This window comes from Leptonychotes weddellii, chromosome 4 (genome assembly GCF_054177405.1).
Source record: "Leptonychotes weddellii isolate Sample4059 chromosome 4, ASM5417740v2, whole genome shotgun sequence".
Lineage (NCBI taxonomy): Eukaryota > Metazoa > Chordata > Mammalia > Carnivora > Phocidae > Leptonychotes > Leptonychotes weddellii.
In genome coordinates this window covers 3,902,175-3,919,529 of record NC_138372.1, presented here as the reverse complement: position 1 = coordinate 3,919,529, position 17,355 = coordinate 3,902,175, and the positions used below count along the sequence as shown (strand labels likewise).

Genomic DNA, 17,355 nt, shown 5'->3' with positions numbered 1-17,355 from the left:
CCGCTCCTGTCCTGCTCCTGTCCCCCATCCCGCTCCTGTCCCCCTCCTGTCCCCCTCCTGTTCCCCTCCATCTGTGGTAGGGCACTAGTGGAGGAGACTGCGAAAGAGCCTTAGTGAGTGAACAGGGCAGAGGTGACCAGACCAGCACCCCAAGATCAACCTCACCCCCTGCCTGAGCCCCAAGGTCCACCCTAGACCCCCCATGAAGTGCTCCCTCCCACGAGGTGCCTCAGAGGGCCCTGCCCTGGGCGGTCCCTGTAAGCTTATGCCAGGGTAGGCGATGTGTCTTAGGCTCTAGGGAGAATGCCCCCTAGACCCCCCCTCTAGGGGAGGGGCCCCATACCCACACCCAGGCAGTATCTGGGGAGGCTGGGTCTCCCTCCTGCGTAGTTCTGGCCCAACCCCTCATGGCTGAGGAAGGGCTGAGGCCCGAAGGAGGGAAGTCACTTCACCTGGAAGTGGTAGTCTCAGGGTTGAGGCTAGGACCCAGGCGTGGGGACCTGGATGCAGCCGTGTCCTGGGTACACCTTGCTGCCCCCGGGCCGCCTCAGGTGAGCTCAGGTGCACAGGGGCAGGCTGCGTGGGCTGGGGGCCCCGCCCTGACCCCCTCCCCTGAGGCGGGCTCCTCTGGGCGGCTTGGGGCAGAGCAGGCGGGCAGAGCGGGCAGAGCGGGGAAGCCCCCGGCTGGCGCACGCCTGTCGCCTGCCGTCGGAGGGCCCAGCAAGGCCACAAGAGCCATGGAGTTGCGGCTGGGGGGCTACACGGCAGCGGCGGCTGCGGTGAGTGGGAGCGCGGCAGCGGGGGGTGGACGGCCTGGAGCCTGACCTCGGGCCCCGGTCTCCGCGCTGTGAATGAAGGGGCCCAACTTCCTTGGGAAGCGTGGCAGCCCCACCCCCCCTTTCGACTTAGAGACTCAGCTAGTTAGAGGCTCAGCCGGGCGGGGCCCTTCCGCTGAGAGGAAACCCCCGCCCAGGGGCCAGAGGGGTCTAGGGGCCCCAGGCAGGGAAAGCTCTGGGTCCCCCACCTTCCAGAAAGCACGAGTGGGGATGGGGCTGCCTGAGCCTGCAATGGTGCCCTGGCGGAGGGGAAACGTGCGAGAGGAGCTGGCCGGAGACCTCTGCTCTCCTTCTCCCAAGCCTGCTCCGCGCACGGTGGGAGGGAAGCTCGGCTTACCCCACGTCCATGGGCACCTCCTCTACTCAAGAACCGGAGAAGTGGGCTGCTCTGAGAGCAAGCGGGCACCCCCCCCCCCTGCCGAAGTGGGACAGATGGGGCAGGGAGGGGCCCTGCGTGGTGAGCCCTGCTGGAGCCAGCAGCGCCCGTCCTCCAGGTCCTGCTCCTTGTGCTGCCGGGCGCCCAGGGCCAGCAAAGCACTCCCAGTCCTAAGTGTGACTGTGCCTACAATTTCCAGAAGAGGAACGGTCTGTTCTGTTGCAAGGGCTGTCCAGCAGGTGAGCCGCTGAAGGGGTGGGAGGGTTGTGGGGGGAAGTGAGGGCAGACAGAGGAGATGGGGTCAGGCGGGGTCAGGAGACAGGGGAAGCTGGGGTGGGGGAAATAGGGAGCCAGAGATAGGAAGGAAGAGAGGGGAAAGTGGGACCCCCTTTGACTGTCTGACCTGGGTCTGGTTTCCATAGGGCACTACCTGAAGGCCCCCTGCCCAAAGCCTTGCGGAACTGCCACCTGCCTTCCGTGCCCCCGGGGCACCTTCCTGGCCAGGGAGAACCATCATGAGACCCGCTGTACTCGCTGCCAGGCCTGTGATGAGGAGGGTGAGGGGCCTAGCTCTCAGTGGGGGCCTCTTGAGGACAGGCCATGGCCAGGGTATTTCTGAAGGCGGGGGCTGCTTGGGCTTAACCTCTGGGTGTGACAGCTCTGTGCCCATGTGTGCCAGGCCCTCCCCCCCATCCTGCCCTAAGATGCCTTTGCCCCCTCTCTTCCTGATGACCCTCCTATCCCTGTATATGCCTCAGCTTTTGATCTGTGGCGATCTCCATGCTTCTCTCCCTTTGGGGGGTAGCCCTCTGTCTGGTCTGTCCCCATCTCCATTTTCCAGGGGATCTGCCCCCAGTCCCCATGGGGGCCTCTGGCTCTGATGGCCTCCATTCTCCCCATCTCCCTGAACACTCTGGTCAGTCTCCCAAGTGGCCCTGACGAACTGCTCAACGGTGGCGGACACCCACTGTGGCTGTGAGCCAGGCTGGTTCCCAGAGTGCTTGGTCAAGTCCTGCAAGATCGGCTCGCCCTTCCGCTGCCACCCATGCTCAGACTGCAGGGCCCTGCACCGCCACACACGGGTGCCCTGTGAGTATCCCCATTCTGGGCTACCTACCCCCCCTCCCTAACTCCCTCTCTCCCTTCGGGACCCACAAGCCATCTCCTGGACTGCAGGTTCTGCCAGAGATACCGACTGTGGGAACTGCCTGCCTGGCTTCTATGAATATGGCAACAGCTGCGTGCCCTGCCCCACGTAACTTCCTGGCTGCCCCTGGGACAGGGAAAGGGAGGCTGGGAGCAGAGTGGGGACCTCAGGGAAGGGGGAGGGAGCTTGGTCCTTGGATGCTAGAGGGAAATCTGCAGTCACCTTAGGACGGATAAATAGGGGGCATATCTTCACTCTCTGTCAGACTTTCCTATAGTCATCTTTCCAGCTATTAAAGAAGCATAGGATTTGTCATTTTATAGAGAGTCACGTTCAAACCTTGGGCTGAGACTCAAGATCTGCCACTTGTTCTCCGGGAGATCTTGGGCAGTTACTTCGCCTCTCTGATCTGTGGCTTCCCCGTGTGAACATGGTGATGTTAGTTGGTTCTCCCCAGGGCTAAGAGTAAGGGGTAAAGCACTTTATCCATTCGTCTGCTCAGCCAAGTGTGCATGAAGCATCTCCCATTTTCCAGAGATGTTCTAGATGCTGGGGATACAACAGGGAACAAAGTAGGCAAATCCCTGTCCTCATGGAGCTGACATTCTAGTGACCCTCAATCTAGTCTACAAGAAACACCATAAATAGTGGTTGTCGCTATTGTTCCTGGGGACACAATTGAAATTTCAGCAGTACTTTGGGAACATTCCTGGGTAGTGTGGCTCCCAGGGAAGAGGCCTGGGGAGGGAAGGGCCTCCAGGATGGAGAAGATGGGTAGCCCCTCCTGGTGTGTTCTCCCTCACCTCCCACCCCACTCCCTCTCCTTGCAGGAGCACCCTCCGGAGCTGTCCTGAGCCCTGTGTGACTATCTGTGGCTGGAGGCAGAGTAAGTGGTGTGCTGGGAATTTGAGCAGGATTGCTGGGACGGGCCAAAGGGAGATGGGGGGGCTACGACCCACCCCTCACCAGCTGTTCTCTCAGTGTTCTGGGTCCAGGTGGTCCTGGCTGGCCTGGTGGTCCCACTCCTGCTTGGTGCTGTGCTGACCTACACTTACCATCGCTGCCAGACTTGCAAGCCCAAGGTTGCTAGTAAGTACAGGCACATGTGCACACGTTTCAGGGGTAAGCCCACTCACCCCTGATGCAAAGTGCTGGGGGCTGGGGTGATATAGGGGAACACAAGAGGAGGTGGACTAGCGCCCAGGTCTAGGGGTCTTGCCTGGTTGCTGATGTGATGCTCTTTGTCTCTCGGCAGATGAAGCTGGGACGGAGGCCCTGACTCCCCGACAGGTGAGCGTATAAGTAATATTCCGGGAAGAGGGTGAGCAAGCGCCCAGGCCTCAGCGTTCTGGAGCTGAGAGGTTGGGCCCTATGAGAACTCGTGATCCCCAGTGTGTGGCACGAGGCTGGCACAGAGTAGACCTAATGAACACCGTGAGTTCACCGAGTTCTGAGTGACTGAGAGCAGCACAGCACCTGTCCCTAAGTGGCTCTCAATCTGCTGGGGCCCAGACAGGTTCAGTGGGATGAGTGCCGCCATGGCCAGGCCTCCGACAGGGTTGGGGGAACAAGAGCAGGGCAGCGAGGGCAGGGTATTCCAGGCAGAAGAAATAGTTCTTCTGGGCCACAGCGGAAGGTTATGGCCGACTGCCGTGGGCAGCCTTGGAGAATGTTTGCTGACTGAGCCAGGGAATGGCCGCTCCGGGCCAGAGACCCCAGACGAGGGGCCTTACTAGGCCAGTTGGGCTGACCTGGGGCTTCTCTTGGCTTCCAGGCCACCCACCTCTCACCCAAGGACAGCACCCACACCCTTCTAGCGCCACTCAGCAATAGTGAGAAGGTCCACACCGTCCAGTTGGTAGGCAGCGGCTGGACCCCTGGCTCCCCCCAGACCCAGGAGGTGCCCTGCCCGGAGGTGACATGGTCCTGGGACCGGCGGCACAGCAGAGCTCTTGGTAAGAGACCTCACTGGCCCGAGGCCTGGACCCCATTCTCTTTAGTCCCAGATGAGTACTAGTTTCCTGAGGCACCACCTGCCCACTTCCCATCCCGAGCTGATCGGGTGGACCCCTCCCTGGCCGGCCCTGCCCGGGGTTCCCGCCTGCGCCCTCCCCTGCCCCACCCCGGTCCGCGCCTCTAGGCGGCAGTTCGCACTCCCCACGGGCTCTCTCTGGCCCGCCCTCAGGCCCGCCGCCGCCACTTTCGCCAGCGCCCCCTGCAGGCTCGGCGGCCGCCACGCTCCAGCCCGGCCCGCAGCTCTACGACGTGATGGACGCGGTGCCGGCGCGGCGCTGGAAGGAATTCGTGCGCACCCTGGGGCTGCGCGAGGCGGAGATCGAGGCCGTGGAGGTGGAGGTCGGCCGCTTCCGCGACCAGCAGTACGAGATGCTCAAGCGCTGGCGTCAGCAGCAGCCCGCGGGCCTGGGCGCCGTCTACGCGGCGCTGGAGCGCATGGGGCTGGACGGCTGCGCCGAGGACCTGCGCAGCCGCCTGCAGCGCGGCCCGTGACGCAGGGCTCCCGCCGCCGCCTCCGGGCTCCGGCGGCCCCTGCAGAAGTCCTAAGTACGGTTACTTATGCGTGTAGACATCTTATGTCACTTATGAAGCTCCTGGCACGGCCCTGCGTAGCAGCGCCAGCCGCCCTCCCCGCGGCGCGCCCCGGGCTACTGGGTGGGGCAAAGAAGCGTGGACGGATGTCGGGAGGGGGCAGGAGACGGCTCGTTTCTGGGCCTGAGCTCCGTGAGGCCTTGGTATTAAATCTGTGAAGAAGACCTACCGCTTGGTGTTTCCGCGAGGCTGGGGTGTTAAGTGGCCCGGGCTTGGTTTCCTGGGGCCCTCGAAAGGGGGCCGGAAGTCTTGTCACCCCAGGGTCGGGGACCCACGGTGGAGGCCGCTGTGGCCCTTGGCTCCCAGGCTGCCCCTCCCGCTCGGCCGTGCCCCAGTTACCCCGGAAGGGAGAGGAAGTCGCGGCGACGGCGCTAGAGAGTGAACGTCAGCCCCGGCGGCTGAGAGAGCTTTAATGGGGGTGCGGGATGGGGGGGACGGGGAGGAAGCAGGTGGAGACACAAGTGCACGGCCCCCCGCCCCCCGCTCTCTCCACCGGCGCCGCGGAAGGGTCCGGGGAGCGTGGGGCCTGGGTGGGCAGACTTCACGGAACGGGGGAGGGCAGACGATGGGCCCCCGGAGCGGCAGCTCCGTCCCGACGGGCAGGTTGCTGTTCTCATCGCTTCTTGGTAAACAATCGACTGAGAGGAAGCCCTCGGCGGGGATAGGAAATGCGGCCCGGGCGGGCAGGGCACAGATCTGGGTCAGGACGGGGGGAAAACCCCTTCCCCGAGCGTGGGGCCTGCCTCCGCCCAGGATGCGCCAGCCACGCGGGTTCCGGGGTGCGGGGGAGGGGGCTGCAGCCGGTCGCGCGCGCCCCGCAGGGAAACAAAAGCCACCACCCACGGGGCCGGGGAGAGCTCTGGCGACCTTCAACGAGCATGCAAATATATGTAAATGGATATGCAAATAAGCATCTTTCTGCGTCAACAGCTTGCTTGGGCACTTTTTCTGGGCGACTGCGGCGGCGGGCGCGCTCCAGCGTCGCCCCGGGCTGGGGCTGCGGGGGCCGGAGCGGGGTCAGGGAGGGGTTCCAGCGCGGGAGGGGAAGGCAGCGCGGCTCCCAGCCCTTCCGCCCTGGGCCGGGCAGGCCGGGGCGTAGGCTGGGGCCCCTCGAGCTCACGAGGCTGCGGGCAGGAGGGCGGCATTAGTACTTAGCGATGTCCCCCTTCTTCAGGATGATCTGTCGCTGCCAGGGCGCCAGCTTGGTCTCGTCGTAGCCCAGCGTCCGGAGCTTCTCCGACTGCTCTTTCTCTCGTTGCATCTCCTCCTGCTTCTGTCGCTCCTCTTCTTTCCTGGGCATGGTGTGGGGGCAGAACGGCGGGCGAGTGTGAGGGTGGGCCAGGCACCGTGAGGGGCTCACGGGTGGCAAGGAATGCGTTATGGAGGGCAGGGGCTGGGTTGCTGAGGACAGAGGGGCTAATTATTAGTGGCCAGGGCAATGAATTCCAGGGGCAGAAGGGCTAGGGGACTGGGGTTGGGTCAGGAGGCACAAGAGCAGGGCTGGTGGGGGGCCAGAGGGGCTTGGTTGAGGGCAGACTGGAGTCACTGGGGCACACACAGGAGCTGGGTGAGTGAGAGGCTGTGGATGAATTATTGCTGGCTGGGGAATTACTGGAAACAGTGGTGCTGGGTCAGGGGTGTGGCAGAGGTTGAGGAGGGGGTGAGTTTGGCGGTACTGGGGTCGGGCTGCGGAGAGCAGAGGGACCACACTACTGAGAGGCAGTGGTGGGTAATTAGGAACAGTTATTATAAGATAGGGGCTAGATCTGCAAGGCTGACAAGGTGGCCACCAAGTACGTGCGGCCACTGAGCATCTGAAATGTCAGAGTGAGAAGCACTGTAGGGGTAAAATACACATGGCATCTCAAAGACTGTTTTTTAAAAAGAAGTGTAAAAAGATCTCATTAATAACTTTTATACTGATTATGTATTGAAATGATATTTTGATATATTGGGTTAAATAAAATATGTATGTTAAGTTCACCTCTTTTTATTTTTTCAAAGTGGCTACTAGAGAATTTAACATTACACAGTGGCTCGCATTATACTTCTATCAGCACTGGGCTAGATTACTGGGGCAGAAACTATGTTTTGAGGGACAGAGATCAAGGTTATTGACACTGAGGTTGGGTTAACTGAAGGCCAGGTTAATGGGAGACGGGGCCTGGGTAATTGGGAACAAGGCTGTTAGGGCATAAGATGTAGACTCTGAGGCAGGGTCTCAGTTACTGGGGGAGAGGAGGCTGGTGGCATCATTGGGAGCAGAGAGGTTGTGCTGCAGACCTGAGTGACAAGGGGATGTGCTCAAATGGGGCTGGACGAAGGGGCGAAAGCACGGTGCGTAGGTTGGGGAGGGGTGGCAGGTCGGGCCCAGTCCCACACTCACCGCTTCTGCTCCCTAGAAGGAAAAAGAGATAGCATTATCTGGTGCCACCACGTCAGGGACATGATCAAGACATCCCACCAGACCCTGAAGCTTCTGGTTCCCCAGCTCACCTCTCCTCTTCTAGCTTCTTCCGCAGGAGGTCTCGCCTCCAGGCGGGCATGCTGGCCAGCCGGGCCTCCTCCTCTTCCTCCTGAAACACAAGCACAGAGCTTTAGGACCAGCGTGGGTGAGGAGGTAGGGGGACAGAAGGGGTGCACCCCCAGCCCCAGGGGACCCGCACCAGTCAGGGACAATGGGATACAGATGTCCTTCTACAGGGCACTTAGATGAAGGTGCCTGGCCACAGTCCCCTTAAAGGGAGCCTCCCAGGCTCTGGCCCCTTGTAACTCAGGCCCCCTGTGTCCTACAGGTGGCATCAGAGAGATCAGAGCTAAGGTGGAGGGGAGCAGCAGAGAACGAGCTTCCCCACCGGGACAGCTGACAGATGGCCCCAGGCCCCTGACCCAGACTCTGGGCAGACCCCTACGTGGGCCCCCACAGATCCAGCCAGCTCAGAGAGGCTCAAGCTGGCCTCCAGCGTGAAGAACCTTCTGGGCCGTGTGTGTCCTAGTCCCGAGTAGAGTAGACACCACGTCTGCAACTGTGTGGTTGCACTGACTTGGCAGGAGGGGGGCACGCATCCAACACGGGCGGCTTACAACAAAGAGCTTTATTACTTGGAGGTTTACAGAGGAGAACACATCACACGGAACACGACACACGTGGCTCCCTTGACCTCAAAGAAGTAGCTGTGAATTCCAGTGAAAAACCAAAGAGAGGAGCGCCACACTGCCCCAAGGGGGGCCACGGTCCCTCACTCGGAGGGGCTGCTTCTTCCACCCGGCTCCAACACAGAGCCAGGCAAGATTGTAGGGCCAGAGGGGAACACCTGGTTTGCCCTGTGCCCTGCCCTGCCCATTCTGGCTACCGCCCCACATCTGGCCATGGTGGGGCTTCAAAGGCTGCGGCAGCCCGGTCCTCCTGGGCACTCTGGGTTCTCCAAGGCCACCCTGCTGGCTTCTGGGTTCTTCCTGCCGGCTTCTGGCCTCCAGAGGGCATCAGACAGGCATTCAGGCCCGTGTTAAGATGCTTGAGGGGAAATTCCGAATTCTGCTCAGATGTCAAAGAGCTCTGCCTCCTTCTCCTTCCAGAAGGAGAAGCTGCGGTCAATGTAGCGGCAGATGTCCTCGTTGCTGAACTCGCCCATCTCAGACACCAACTCCAGGGGATCTTCGGCAGGGGCTTCGGAACTAGGAGGGTCCCATGTGGGGGGAGGAGCGGCCGGCGGAGGTGGGGTCGGGGGCTGCGGTGCAGGAGCTGGGGCCTCGGGCTGCCCCTCTGGCCAGTCCACCATCGGAGCCGAAGCGACCTTTTCCGCCGGCTCCCTCTCCTCCTCCTCTTCTCTTTTCTCCTCCTCTTGCTCCTTCACGGCCTCATCTTCCCGGGCTGGCTCGGCCTCCGGGCTATCTCCAAAAAACTGGCGCCTGAGGTCCTCGAAGCCGTCGCTCCAGCTGCGCCGGCCAGCCTCCACCTGCTCGAGCACCACGCGGTGGAAGAGGCGGATGAGCTCCCACGGGTGGCTGCCCAGCCGGTCGAACATCTCGTAGCACAGCAGGTGGCGGAACTTGCGCTCCTCACGGCTCAGGCCCATCTCGAGCAGCTGGAAGTAGCCGAGCATGAAGAGGTCGAGCGTGAGGCTGTCGTAGCGCGGGGGCGCGCCGCCGTCGAGGGGCGGCAGGAAGTGCTCGGGCCAGTACAGGCCGTGCGCTAGGCCCGAGCCGCACGGCGGGCGTGCCGGCACCTGCCGCAGCAGGCTCCGCCAGTGGCCCAGCAGCTTGCCCACCACCCGCCGCTGCTTCAGCAGGCGCAGCAGCCGCCCGTCGGGGCCGTCGGCGGCCTCAGGGGCCGGGCCCGCGCCGGCGGCCACCACTCGCGGCAGCAGTCTGCGGAGGCGCGCCTGGGCGTGGCGCCCGGGGCCGCGGAAGGTCCACTTGCGCCAGTGGTCCAGGAAGAGGTAGACGATGCGCTCCTTGCGCATATCGATGTAGTCCTGGACGCCGCGCAGCTCGGTGGAGAGCGGCGGCCGGCGCGCCAGCTGCTCGGGCTCGGGCAGCGCCGCCTGGTGGCCGGGCGCGTCGGGCGGGCGCAAGGCGCCCAGGGAGTCCCCCGCGGCCCGCAAGCCGTTGGCGGCGGGGGCGCTGGGCTCCCCGGCGCCGGCCGCCACGTAGTCCTCCTCGAGGATGGGCTCTCGGCCGGAGGCGCCGGCGGGAAGCGAGAGCTTGCGGCGCGAGTCGCGCGCGGGCGCCGAGCCCTGGGCGCGCAGCTCGTAGACGGCGCGGAGGTGCTGCACCGAGACGCCGCACTCGAGGATCTCGCGCGCCACGGCCTCGCGGCACCAGCTGAGCGAGTGCGAGCGGCCCAGGCAGAGCGGGCCCGGCCGCCAGGGCGCGTCGGTCAGCGGTGCCAGCGGCTGGCCCGTGTCGGCGGCCAGCAGCTCGGCCAGGTGCGCGGGCCGGCCGCCCAGCGCGGCCAGCAGCGTGGCCATGCTCTTGAGCAGCGTTGAGATCTTGCTGCACCAGGCAGGCAGGCTGACGGCGCGGCCGTGCATGCGGCGCGGATCGACGGTGAAGCGCGGCGCCGAAAGGGCGGCCGAGATCGGCAGCAGCTGCTCCAGCTCCAGCTCCAGCTGCTCCAGGCGCGCCTCCAGCTTCTGCGCCTTGTGCAACACCTGCAGGTTCTCGATTTGCTGCTCGATGCGGAGGATGTCGGCTTCGGTCATGAGCTCGCCGAAGGGCCCGAGGATGGCGTTGTGCGCGCTGGAGTACCTCCAGCCCTCGCGGGGGTAGCAGCACGAGCTGGCGGCCGTCAGCTAAGGCGGGGGAAGACAAGAGAGGGGAGGGAGGCGCGTCTCCCTCTGGCCCGGTTCCCGCAGCGGCCGCCGGGGGGCGCCATTTGCATGTCCCGGGTGGTGTAATGGCTCCGCGGGGCTGTGATGGCGGGGATGGGCCAAGCCCGGCCGGCAGGTGATTACACTGGGGCGAGGCTTCGGCCCAGGCCGCTACTCCGGGCGCTGGGCAGTGTCCTCTCTGGTCGCCGGCGGGGTTCGTTGGGCGCCGTTGCAGAGACTGGGCGGGCAGACGAAGTCTCCACACCTGGCTAGGTTGCTCATTACACCACCGAAGGAACATGCAAAAGGCGCTGAAGCTGCGACGTAAGGCTGCTCTTTCCCACCCCGTCTCGGGTCCGCATGCCCGCGAGGCCTCGCCCAGACCGATGACCCCTTCTCAGCGCCCCCTGCAGCCCAAGCCCTCCCTGTGCACGCTGCCCCAGCTGAACCAGCTGCCTGGACACAGCTTTCGCTCCTAGTCCCCGCACCAGGAGTAGGCTCGCCAGGAACTTCCGACAGTTTCGTTCATTCCTCACTTGAGTGCGGGGCTTCTCCAGCCCTGGAGCGCGGGGGGGGGGGGGGTGTCCTCATCCTCACAGGCCTCCCAGTTCATCTTGACCCACTACAATCCGTTCCCCACAGACAAATAGGATGAGGCCACTTCCTCACGTAACCCCTCTCCTAGGCTCCTGACTGCTGCAGGAGAAAGTCCATTTTCTTCAAGTCCAGGCCTTGGTGATCTGACCCGCACTGACCTCTCCAGCTCCACCCCTCTCCTAATACAGTCTCGGAGCCTGCTTGCTCTTTGCCCCACTCTGTTCCCAGTCTGCCTCTTGCTCATCTCCCAAGTCCACCTTGGACATCACTTCCTCCTTCTCTAACGCCGCCCCCAGCCCAAATACGATGGTGGGCTTAGGGCAGTCCCAGTCCTCTGCATGCCCCATCACAGTGCCACTGTATGGTAACAGCCCACTTACGGGCCTCCCTGCTCACTCAGGCTCTCGCATTACCTTGTTTCGTATTCTTGGGGGCACTTATGGCTTTACTAAGGTGCTGTGTTTGCTTGTTGGTTGACCCCCTGCCACCCCTCCTCTCTTCGCAGCCCTGAAAGGTTCATCGTGAATCCCCAGAGGCTACAACAGTGCGTGTCACATACACAGCACCCAGGAAACGTGTTGAGCAGGCAAACCATCCTGCCAGCCAGTGATGATCAGTCATCTGACAGATAAGAAAATATCTTAGGCTAGATGAGGCTCAGTATCCGTGGCTGGAAAGTGGCAATGCAGGGGAAGGGCCCAAGCCAGGCCGACTCCAACCAAAAGCCTGTTGGCTACTCCGAGGGTGGTCCCTGGACCAGTGTGGTCATCCTCACCCAGGAGCTTCCTAGCAGCACGGAATCTCAGCCCCACCCAGAGTTCCTGAATCAGAATAGGCATTTTTACAAGATCGCAGGCGACTGGAAGCACATTAGAGTTTGATGAACTTTGCCATCTCACTAAAAGACGGGCTGCTGGGGGGCGGGGTAGGGGTGGAGACTGGGGACAGTCCCAGGGCAGGGAGGTCGTGGAAGCCTGCTTTCCCCCCAGAGGTAATGGGAGCCACCTTTCACCTGAAGTGAAAGGGACCGGAAGCCTGGGGGGTGATGTGGGGGATGGGCCGAGGGCCCAGGTGCAGACCCTTGGGCCCTCTGGGGTGCAGACCACCCCGCCCACCTTCCGCCTCTGCTCCTCCTCCTCCTGCATCTTCAGCTGCAGTTTCCGCACCATCACCTGCCGCTTCCACTCCGGGATGGGCCGGCCCTGCTCGTCGTGCGTGGGGATGAGCGCCTCCACGTCGAGCTGCACGCCTGGCGCCGGGGTGGCGGGCGGCGCCGGCGCCACGCTGCCGTTGAGCAGAGGCTGGGGCCCGGCGGCCGGCGGGGTGGGGCTGCGGGCCCGTGAAGGCGCCGGCGACGCCTGAGGCAGCGGCGAGTCCGCCTGCGGGGCGAAGCGGCGACACTGAGGGCCTGGCGGGCAGGGGTGAGGGGAACCGGGGTGGGAGTGTCTGGCGGGCCGCCTACCTGGGAGAGAGGCTGCCCGCTGCCCGAGAACACCGTGGTCAGCCCCTTGCTCTGCGGCGTCGGCTTCAGACTCTTGCCCGCCTTGATCTCAGCCAGTAGCTCGGAGTTGTCACCCGTGGGGGACATCATGTTGAAAGACTTGCTGCCTGCACGGAGGCAGGAGAGGCGGTGCTGGCCGGGGACGGGGCCTGCGTCCCCGCCGCCCCCCATCTGACCCTCTGCTGCCCCCTCCCCAAGTCAGGAGGGGCCGGGGCCCCAGATGGCAGCTCTCCAGGTCCCAGGTCCGCTGGGCGGCTCTCGTGAACCCCAGAGGGGGGTTCCCCGCTCGCAGCTTGGGGAGGGGCGGACACCATCATCCCGGTCCTACTCACGGGGCGTCCGGGCCCCGCCTGGAAGCCCCGGGGAGTACATGCTGGCTCTTGGGCCGACCCTGGGGACTCCAGCGAATGTCTCCGCCCAGGACATTGACTGACCAGCTCCAAGACACTACCTGGGGGCCAGCCACCCGACCTTTGTCCTGGGTTCCCTGGCTCGGCCCTGCCGGGGTGGAGTCTCCCTCCAGCCCGCTCTGCATCAGCAAAACTCAGTGACCCTTGGACTGAGTCGCCGGGGGCCTCCATGGCTCTACGGACTCAGAACCCTGGATGCCAGAACCCCGCCGGTCCCCTCCCCAGCCCCCATACCCACAGACAGACATGCGCGTGGACACACTGGTTGCAAGCCCCTAGCACACTTATGGCAAAGCGCTGCTCAGCTCTGGGGGACCTAGGAAAGTGGAGCCCTTACTAAGGATATGGGATGAAGGCCCCGAGGAAGAAGGGCCGGGTGAAAAACATGCAAATACCCAGTGCACGAGTTTGCATTTTCTGACAGGGCTAGCGGAGGTGACTGGGGTTTGGGAAGGGCTGTCTTTAGAGACTGAGGAGGGGTGAGGGCTGGGTGAGGGCAACAAAACAGGCCAACAGGGGACTCTTAGGTTCCCCGGCGCTGGGGATCCCTGAGCGAGAAGCAGGAGGGGTAAAAGGAAAAGGTGCCAGGCAGACACTGGCAACAGGTCCATTTATTTAGGCAAAACTGAGCCCCGGGCAGAACTCGTGGGTGTGCATGTGGGTGCAGTGGAAGGAGGAAGGTGGCTGTAGTGTGGAGGACCCCTGGCCTGCTGGCCCCTGGCCCTGCCCTTTTTAAAGTCCCGGGTCCTTGGGCCTTGATTTCCCTGAGCGTGCCTTGTTCCCCACCCCGCCCCTCAGCCAGGAGCCACGCACGCAGCTACTCACTCTTCCTGTGCCTGGGGACTCTCACTTCTAGGGACGGAGAGAAGTGACAGCGAAGTTAGGAGAGGGAGGGGGCTGGGGTGAGGCTAGGACTTCGGGGACAGCAAGAGAAGGGAGGGCAGGAAGAGGGGAGGGAGATGCGCAGAGGAGAGGGGAGAGGAGAGAAGGAATTTTCCAGCTCATCTGACCTTGGCTCAGGGTGCCCTGGGGCTCCACAAGGGTGGTCCGCCCAGTTCCTGCCCTTACTGGTCCATGAGGCTTGCCACTGGCCCTGGCCTCCCTAGCAAGGGCCTCAATCTTGGCATTGGGTTGGGATAGGGCACCCAGCCCAGGTTCTGCTGAGAAGCGGTGTCTGGAGAAGCCCGAGTCTATTTTTCTTCTGTTCCTAGCTTCAGCCTTGCTCCAGATGGAAAAAGCTAACCTCAGAGCTGCGGGCCATTCTGGAGGCTTAGGTGGTGGTGAGCATGCTACCATGGGCTCTGGTCTGCAGGGGCTGAGGCTCCACAGGTACCCTAGGGAGCCCAGGCTGGTCCTATTCTGGACCCTATTATACCCTTGCACTCCTAGTTAGGGAGATGATGCTTTCGTTGGTGTCACCACACACGGTCCCTGCACTGAGTGGCTGGGCACCCCCCTCCTCCCAGGCTTGGGTGGGCGCATCAGCACTCGGGCACCACCTCCTGGGCCTTACAGGAGCCCTGGCATGCAGGAGTCTGAGCCACGTTACAGAAGCCCAGGAGTCCTGGTCACCAGTCTATACCTTAAAAAGAAGGTGGGGTGAGGGGTCATCAGGAGGGAAGGGGCAGGGCATGATGGGTCACTGGCCTTGTCCCCAGAGCCATGTCCTAGCTGGCCTGGGGCTTCTGGCGGTATCTGGCTGGGAAGAGTCCCTGAAGCATCTGAGAAGAGCTCAGGCTGTAGCTAGGCTTGGAAGAACAAGAGAAAGAGGTGAGGAGCAGAAGAGAGACATAGGATAGACATGGGGCAGGAAAAAACTTGGCCAACAGCCCTGCCTCCTTGAAACTAGTTCTGCTTCTCAGAGCTTCCTGTGAGCACCAGCTCTTTGGAAACACCAGACACCAGAGCTGGGAGGCCTTCCCTGCTGGATGGGACGTGGGCCCCGAGAGGGAAGGGGACTTGCCTGGGCTCACACTAAAGTAACTCAGAGCCTTCCCTTAGGGCCCTCATTGGGCTGGGGGCTGCAGCAGGAAGAACGAGTAGGAAGAGTCAGCGCTAGGGCCGTCGCAGCTGGGAAGGGAGCGAGGTCTAGGTTTCCCGCCCCTTCAGGGCTAGCGCCGCCCCCCGCCCCTCAACCCGCCCCTACTCACTGCCAGTGGACGAGGAGGAGCGACGCTGCCCGCAACCAGGGCCAGCGCCCTCGAAGGGCAGGGGCGGAGCAGGCGGCGGCGAGCTAAGGGCCTCCGGCAGGGGCGGCGGCGGCGGCGGGGGCAGCTCCCTGGACGCCTTGGGGTCCGCGGCGCAGCCGTTATGCACGTGGTTCCCGGGGAGCAGCGCCGCCTGCGGGGGAGCGGAGGGGCTGGCGAGTGAGGCGCGGGAGGCCAGGCCGGGTCCCGGGCGGCCGGCGGGTGCGGGCTGGCAGGCACGCACCTCCTCGCTGTGCGCCATGCCCGGGCCTGCGGCCAGCGGCTCCCCGGGACAGCGGCCCAGCTGCCGGTAGTAGTCCCCCGTGCTGGGCTGCTTGCTGAAGGCGCGGGGCTTGCGACCGGAGTCCTGCCTCCTCAGCCCGTTGCGGCCGTCGCGGGAGCTCAGCTGCGGAAGACAGCGGTGGCGGGGCTTCGGGCACTGGTCCCTCGCTGCCTCACACGCCCCGCCCCCTCCCCCAGCCCTTCACATTCCCGGGGCTCCTGGCCAGCGGCCGTCGAAAGGGTGCAGCCAACCGGGTTCCCAGACCCTCCTGTTCTCAGAGCGGAGATGGGGCGAGGGTCCTGGGGAAGGGCAGGCTCGGTCGGCCCTACAGGGAGGGGTTCAGGGCGCGGGCCAAGGGCCACAAGGGCCCCCACTGAAGCTAGAAGGGGCGGGACCAGGGGCGGGTTGATCCAGCCCAGTCGCCAGGGGGAGCCGGAGAAGGGGCAGCTCGCGGTTCAGCCAGCGCTAAGGCCTCAGCCTCACCCCACTCCTGGCCACCCGACCGTCCGGCGCGTCCCCACGTCTCTGCCGAACCCTCTCTTTCGGGGACTCCGGCGAGGGAGCCCCCCTCAGAGCCCTTGTCCTGTTAAGCTCCTGCTTGCCCAGGGCTCTCAGCCGCCCGGCCGCGGGGCTGCTCCTACCTGCGACTGCGCCGGTGGCCCCCGCTGTGCACCTGGCGGCGGGGGCGGCACGGACCCGACACCTGCGCCACCTGATCTTTCCTCTCAGCTTACAGCCCAGCCCTTGCCCGCCCGCGCCGAAGAGCGCCTATGAGCTCTGTCGGCCTGACATCACCCAGGGCCCGCCAATCCCAGGCTGACCCACTCCCAGCAATAGGGGACGCCACGGGGGCTCCAACGGCGTCGCCACAACCAGCCGCTGCGCCCTACCTGCCCCGCGAGCCAGATGTGGCCCCGCCCCCTGCGCCTCTCTCCCTCCACTAGGCGCTGGGCACCCCGGCCTCCATCTTCCTCCCCCAGCTGGCCCTTTCCAAACCCCGTGGACAGAATGCGGCCCTGACCGCGAGCAGCGGAGCCCCCCATATTTGGTACCCCTGGGTTCCGGGTCACGCCCCCGCCCTTCCCCTCCCGCATCTGGAAACCATCGACATCCGCGTAAGCGACACCGACACCCGCGCCTAAGCCTCAGGTTTCAGGGGCGGCAAGGCAGGCTCGGATGACAGCGCGGTGGCCCGCCCCGTCGCAGCTGCCCCCCGCTAAGCCCAGCCCAGGGAAAAGGACATGGGGCGGCAGGGCCAAAGGCCGAGGGACCGTGCGGGGGCTGTCCCCTGTTCCACCCGCCCCACCCCCGCGCCCCTGCGTCCCCGCGGTGGCCCCGGACCTCCACGCCCCACCCGAACCGGCTCTCGTTGCAGGAAACCCGACACCACGGGATTTGTTTTCTGGGCCAGTCGGGCCCCTCGGCGCGCCCTGCAGCCCCGAGGCGCGGATGCCGCGACCCTGCTCCCGATGCGGTCAGACAGGGGCCAGGCCCAGGGGGCGGAGGCGGGGGGCGCGAGGCGCAGCGCGCACACAAAGGGCCCTTTGTGGAGCTGCCGGTCGCCTGCGGCCCTGCACGCACACACCGGGTAGGGGCACGGGACCTCGAAATCCTGGTGCGCAGGGGAGTGGAGGGGTCACAGGCTGGGCCACCTGTCCTGTGGCTTTGGGCAGGGTTCACACAGCCGCCCTCCAGGGAAAGTCCGCTTGCCCTCGGCCCCCTGCAGTCCTCCCCTGGGTCCTCTCCACCTCATAGAGTTGAAAGGGGACCCAACTGAGAGCTTGGTCCAGGATGGCAGTGAGGGCAGGGTGGAGTCGCTGTGGAGGTTGTCCTGCCCCCTCCCCCACCCAGTGGCCTTGTGACCTGGGTCACCTGTGGGCAAATTGGTTACTCAGCTTGCCTCTGGAGTCGCTTGCCTTGGGCTTGAGAGAGAGCTACAGGTCAGGGTTCCCACGGGCCCCTCAGGGGCCTCTACCCCATACTCCGCCACCTGTGGTCTCAGGTTGTCCCCCACCTCCCAGACCAGCCAGGACCCCAGGATCCCCTATGGGGCTCCCTGCCTGGGACTCTCAGCTCCCCAGACCAGTCCTCTGGCTCCGG

General features: G+C 64.3%; 2 protein-coding genes across 5 annotated transcripts in view; one reads left to right on the top strand and one right to left on the bottom strand.

Annotated features, from left to right (window-relative positions):
- The first annotated feature begins 26 nt into the window (after positions 1-26).
- On the top strand, positions 27-6,949 carry TNFRSF25 (TNF receptor superfamily member 25). 3 transcript variants are annotated; one of them, XM_081817390.1, is made up of 10 exons: positions 27-551; positions 1,331-1,451; positions 1,635-1,769; positions 2,134-2,301; positions 2,389-2,467; positions 3,190-3,245; positions 3,341-3,448; positions 3,615-3,649; positions 4,134-4,314; positions 4,545-6,949. In XM_081817390.1, exons 1-10 carry the CDS (start codon positions 408-410, stop codon positions 4,865-4,867), a joined length of 1,350 nt encoding a protein of 449 aa, XP_081673516.1. In that variant the 5' UTR covers positions 27-407; the 3' UTR covers positions 4,868-6,949. The 3 variants fall into 3 exon arrangements, with proteins under 3 accessions (XP_081673516.1, XP_081673514.1, XP_006749312.3); XM_081817388.1 differs by having other exon boundaries at positions 27-779; positions 4,569-6,949; XM_006749249.3 differs by having other exon boundaries at positions 27-779.
- Positions 5,363-17,355, bottom strand: part of ESPN (espin) — a 30,392-nt gene continuing 18,399 nt past the window's right edge. Inside the window, exons 8-14 of one of the 2 annotated variants that reach the window (XM_081817387.1) lie at positions 15,217-15,378; positions 14,937-15,126; positions 12,338-12,483; positions 11,991-12,254; positions 7,463-7,542; positions 7,353-7,364; positions 5,363-6,258 (exon numbers count right to left, since the gene is read on the bottom strand). In XM_081817387.1, the coding sequence (XP_081673513.1) occupies positions 6,111-6,258; positions 7,353-7,364; positions 7,463-7,542; positions 11,991-12,254; positions 12,338-12,483; positions 14,937-15,126; positions 15,217-15,378 (1,002 nt within the window). In that variant the 3' untranslated portion in view covers positions 5,363-6,110. Of the gene's footprint in view, positions 6,259-7,352; positions 7,365-7,462; positions 7,543-11,990; positions 12,255-12,337; positions 12,484-14,936; positions 15,379-17,355 lie in introns of both variants that reach the window. The other variant, XM_081817386.1, reaches the window with a different exon arrangement.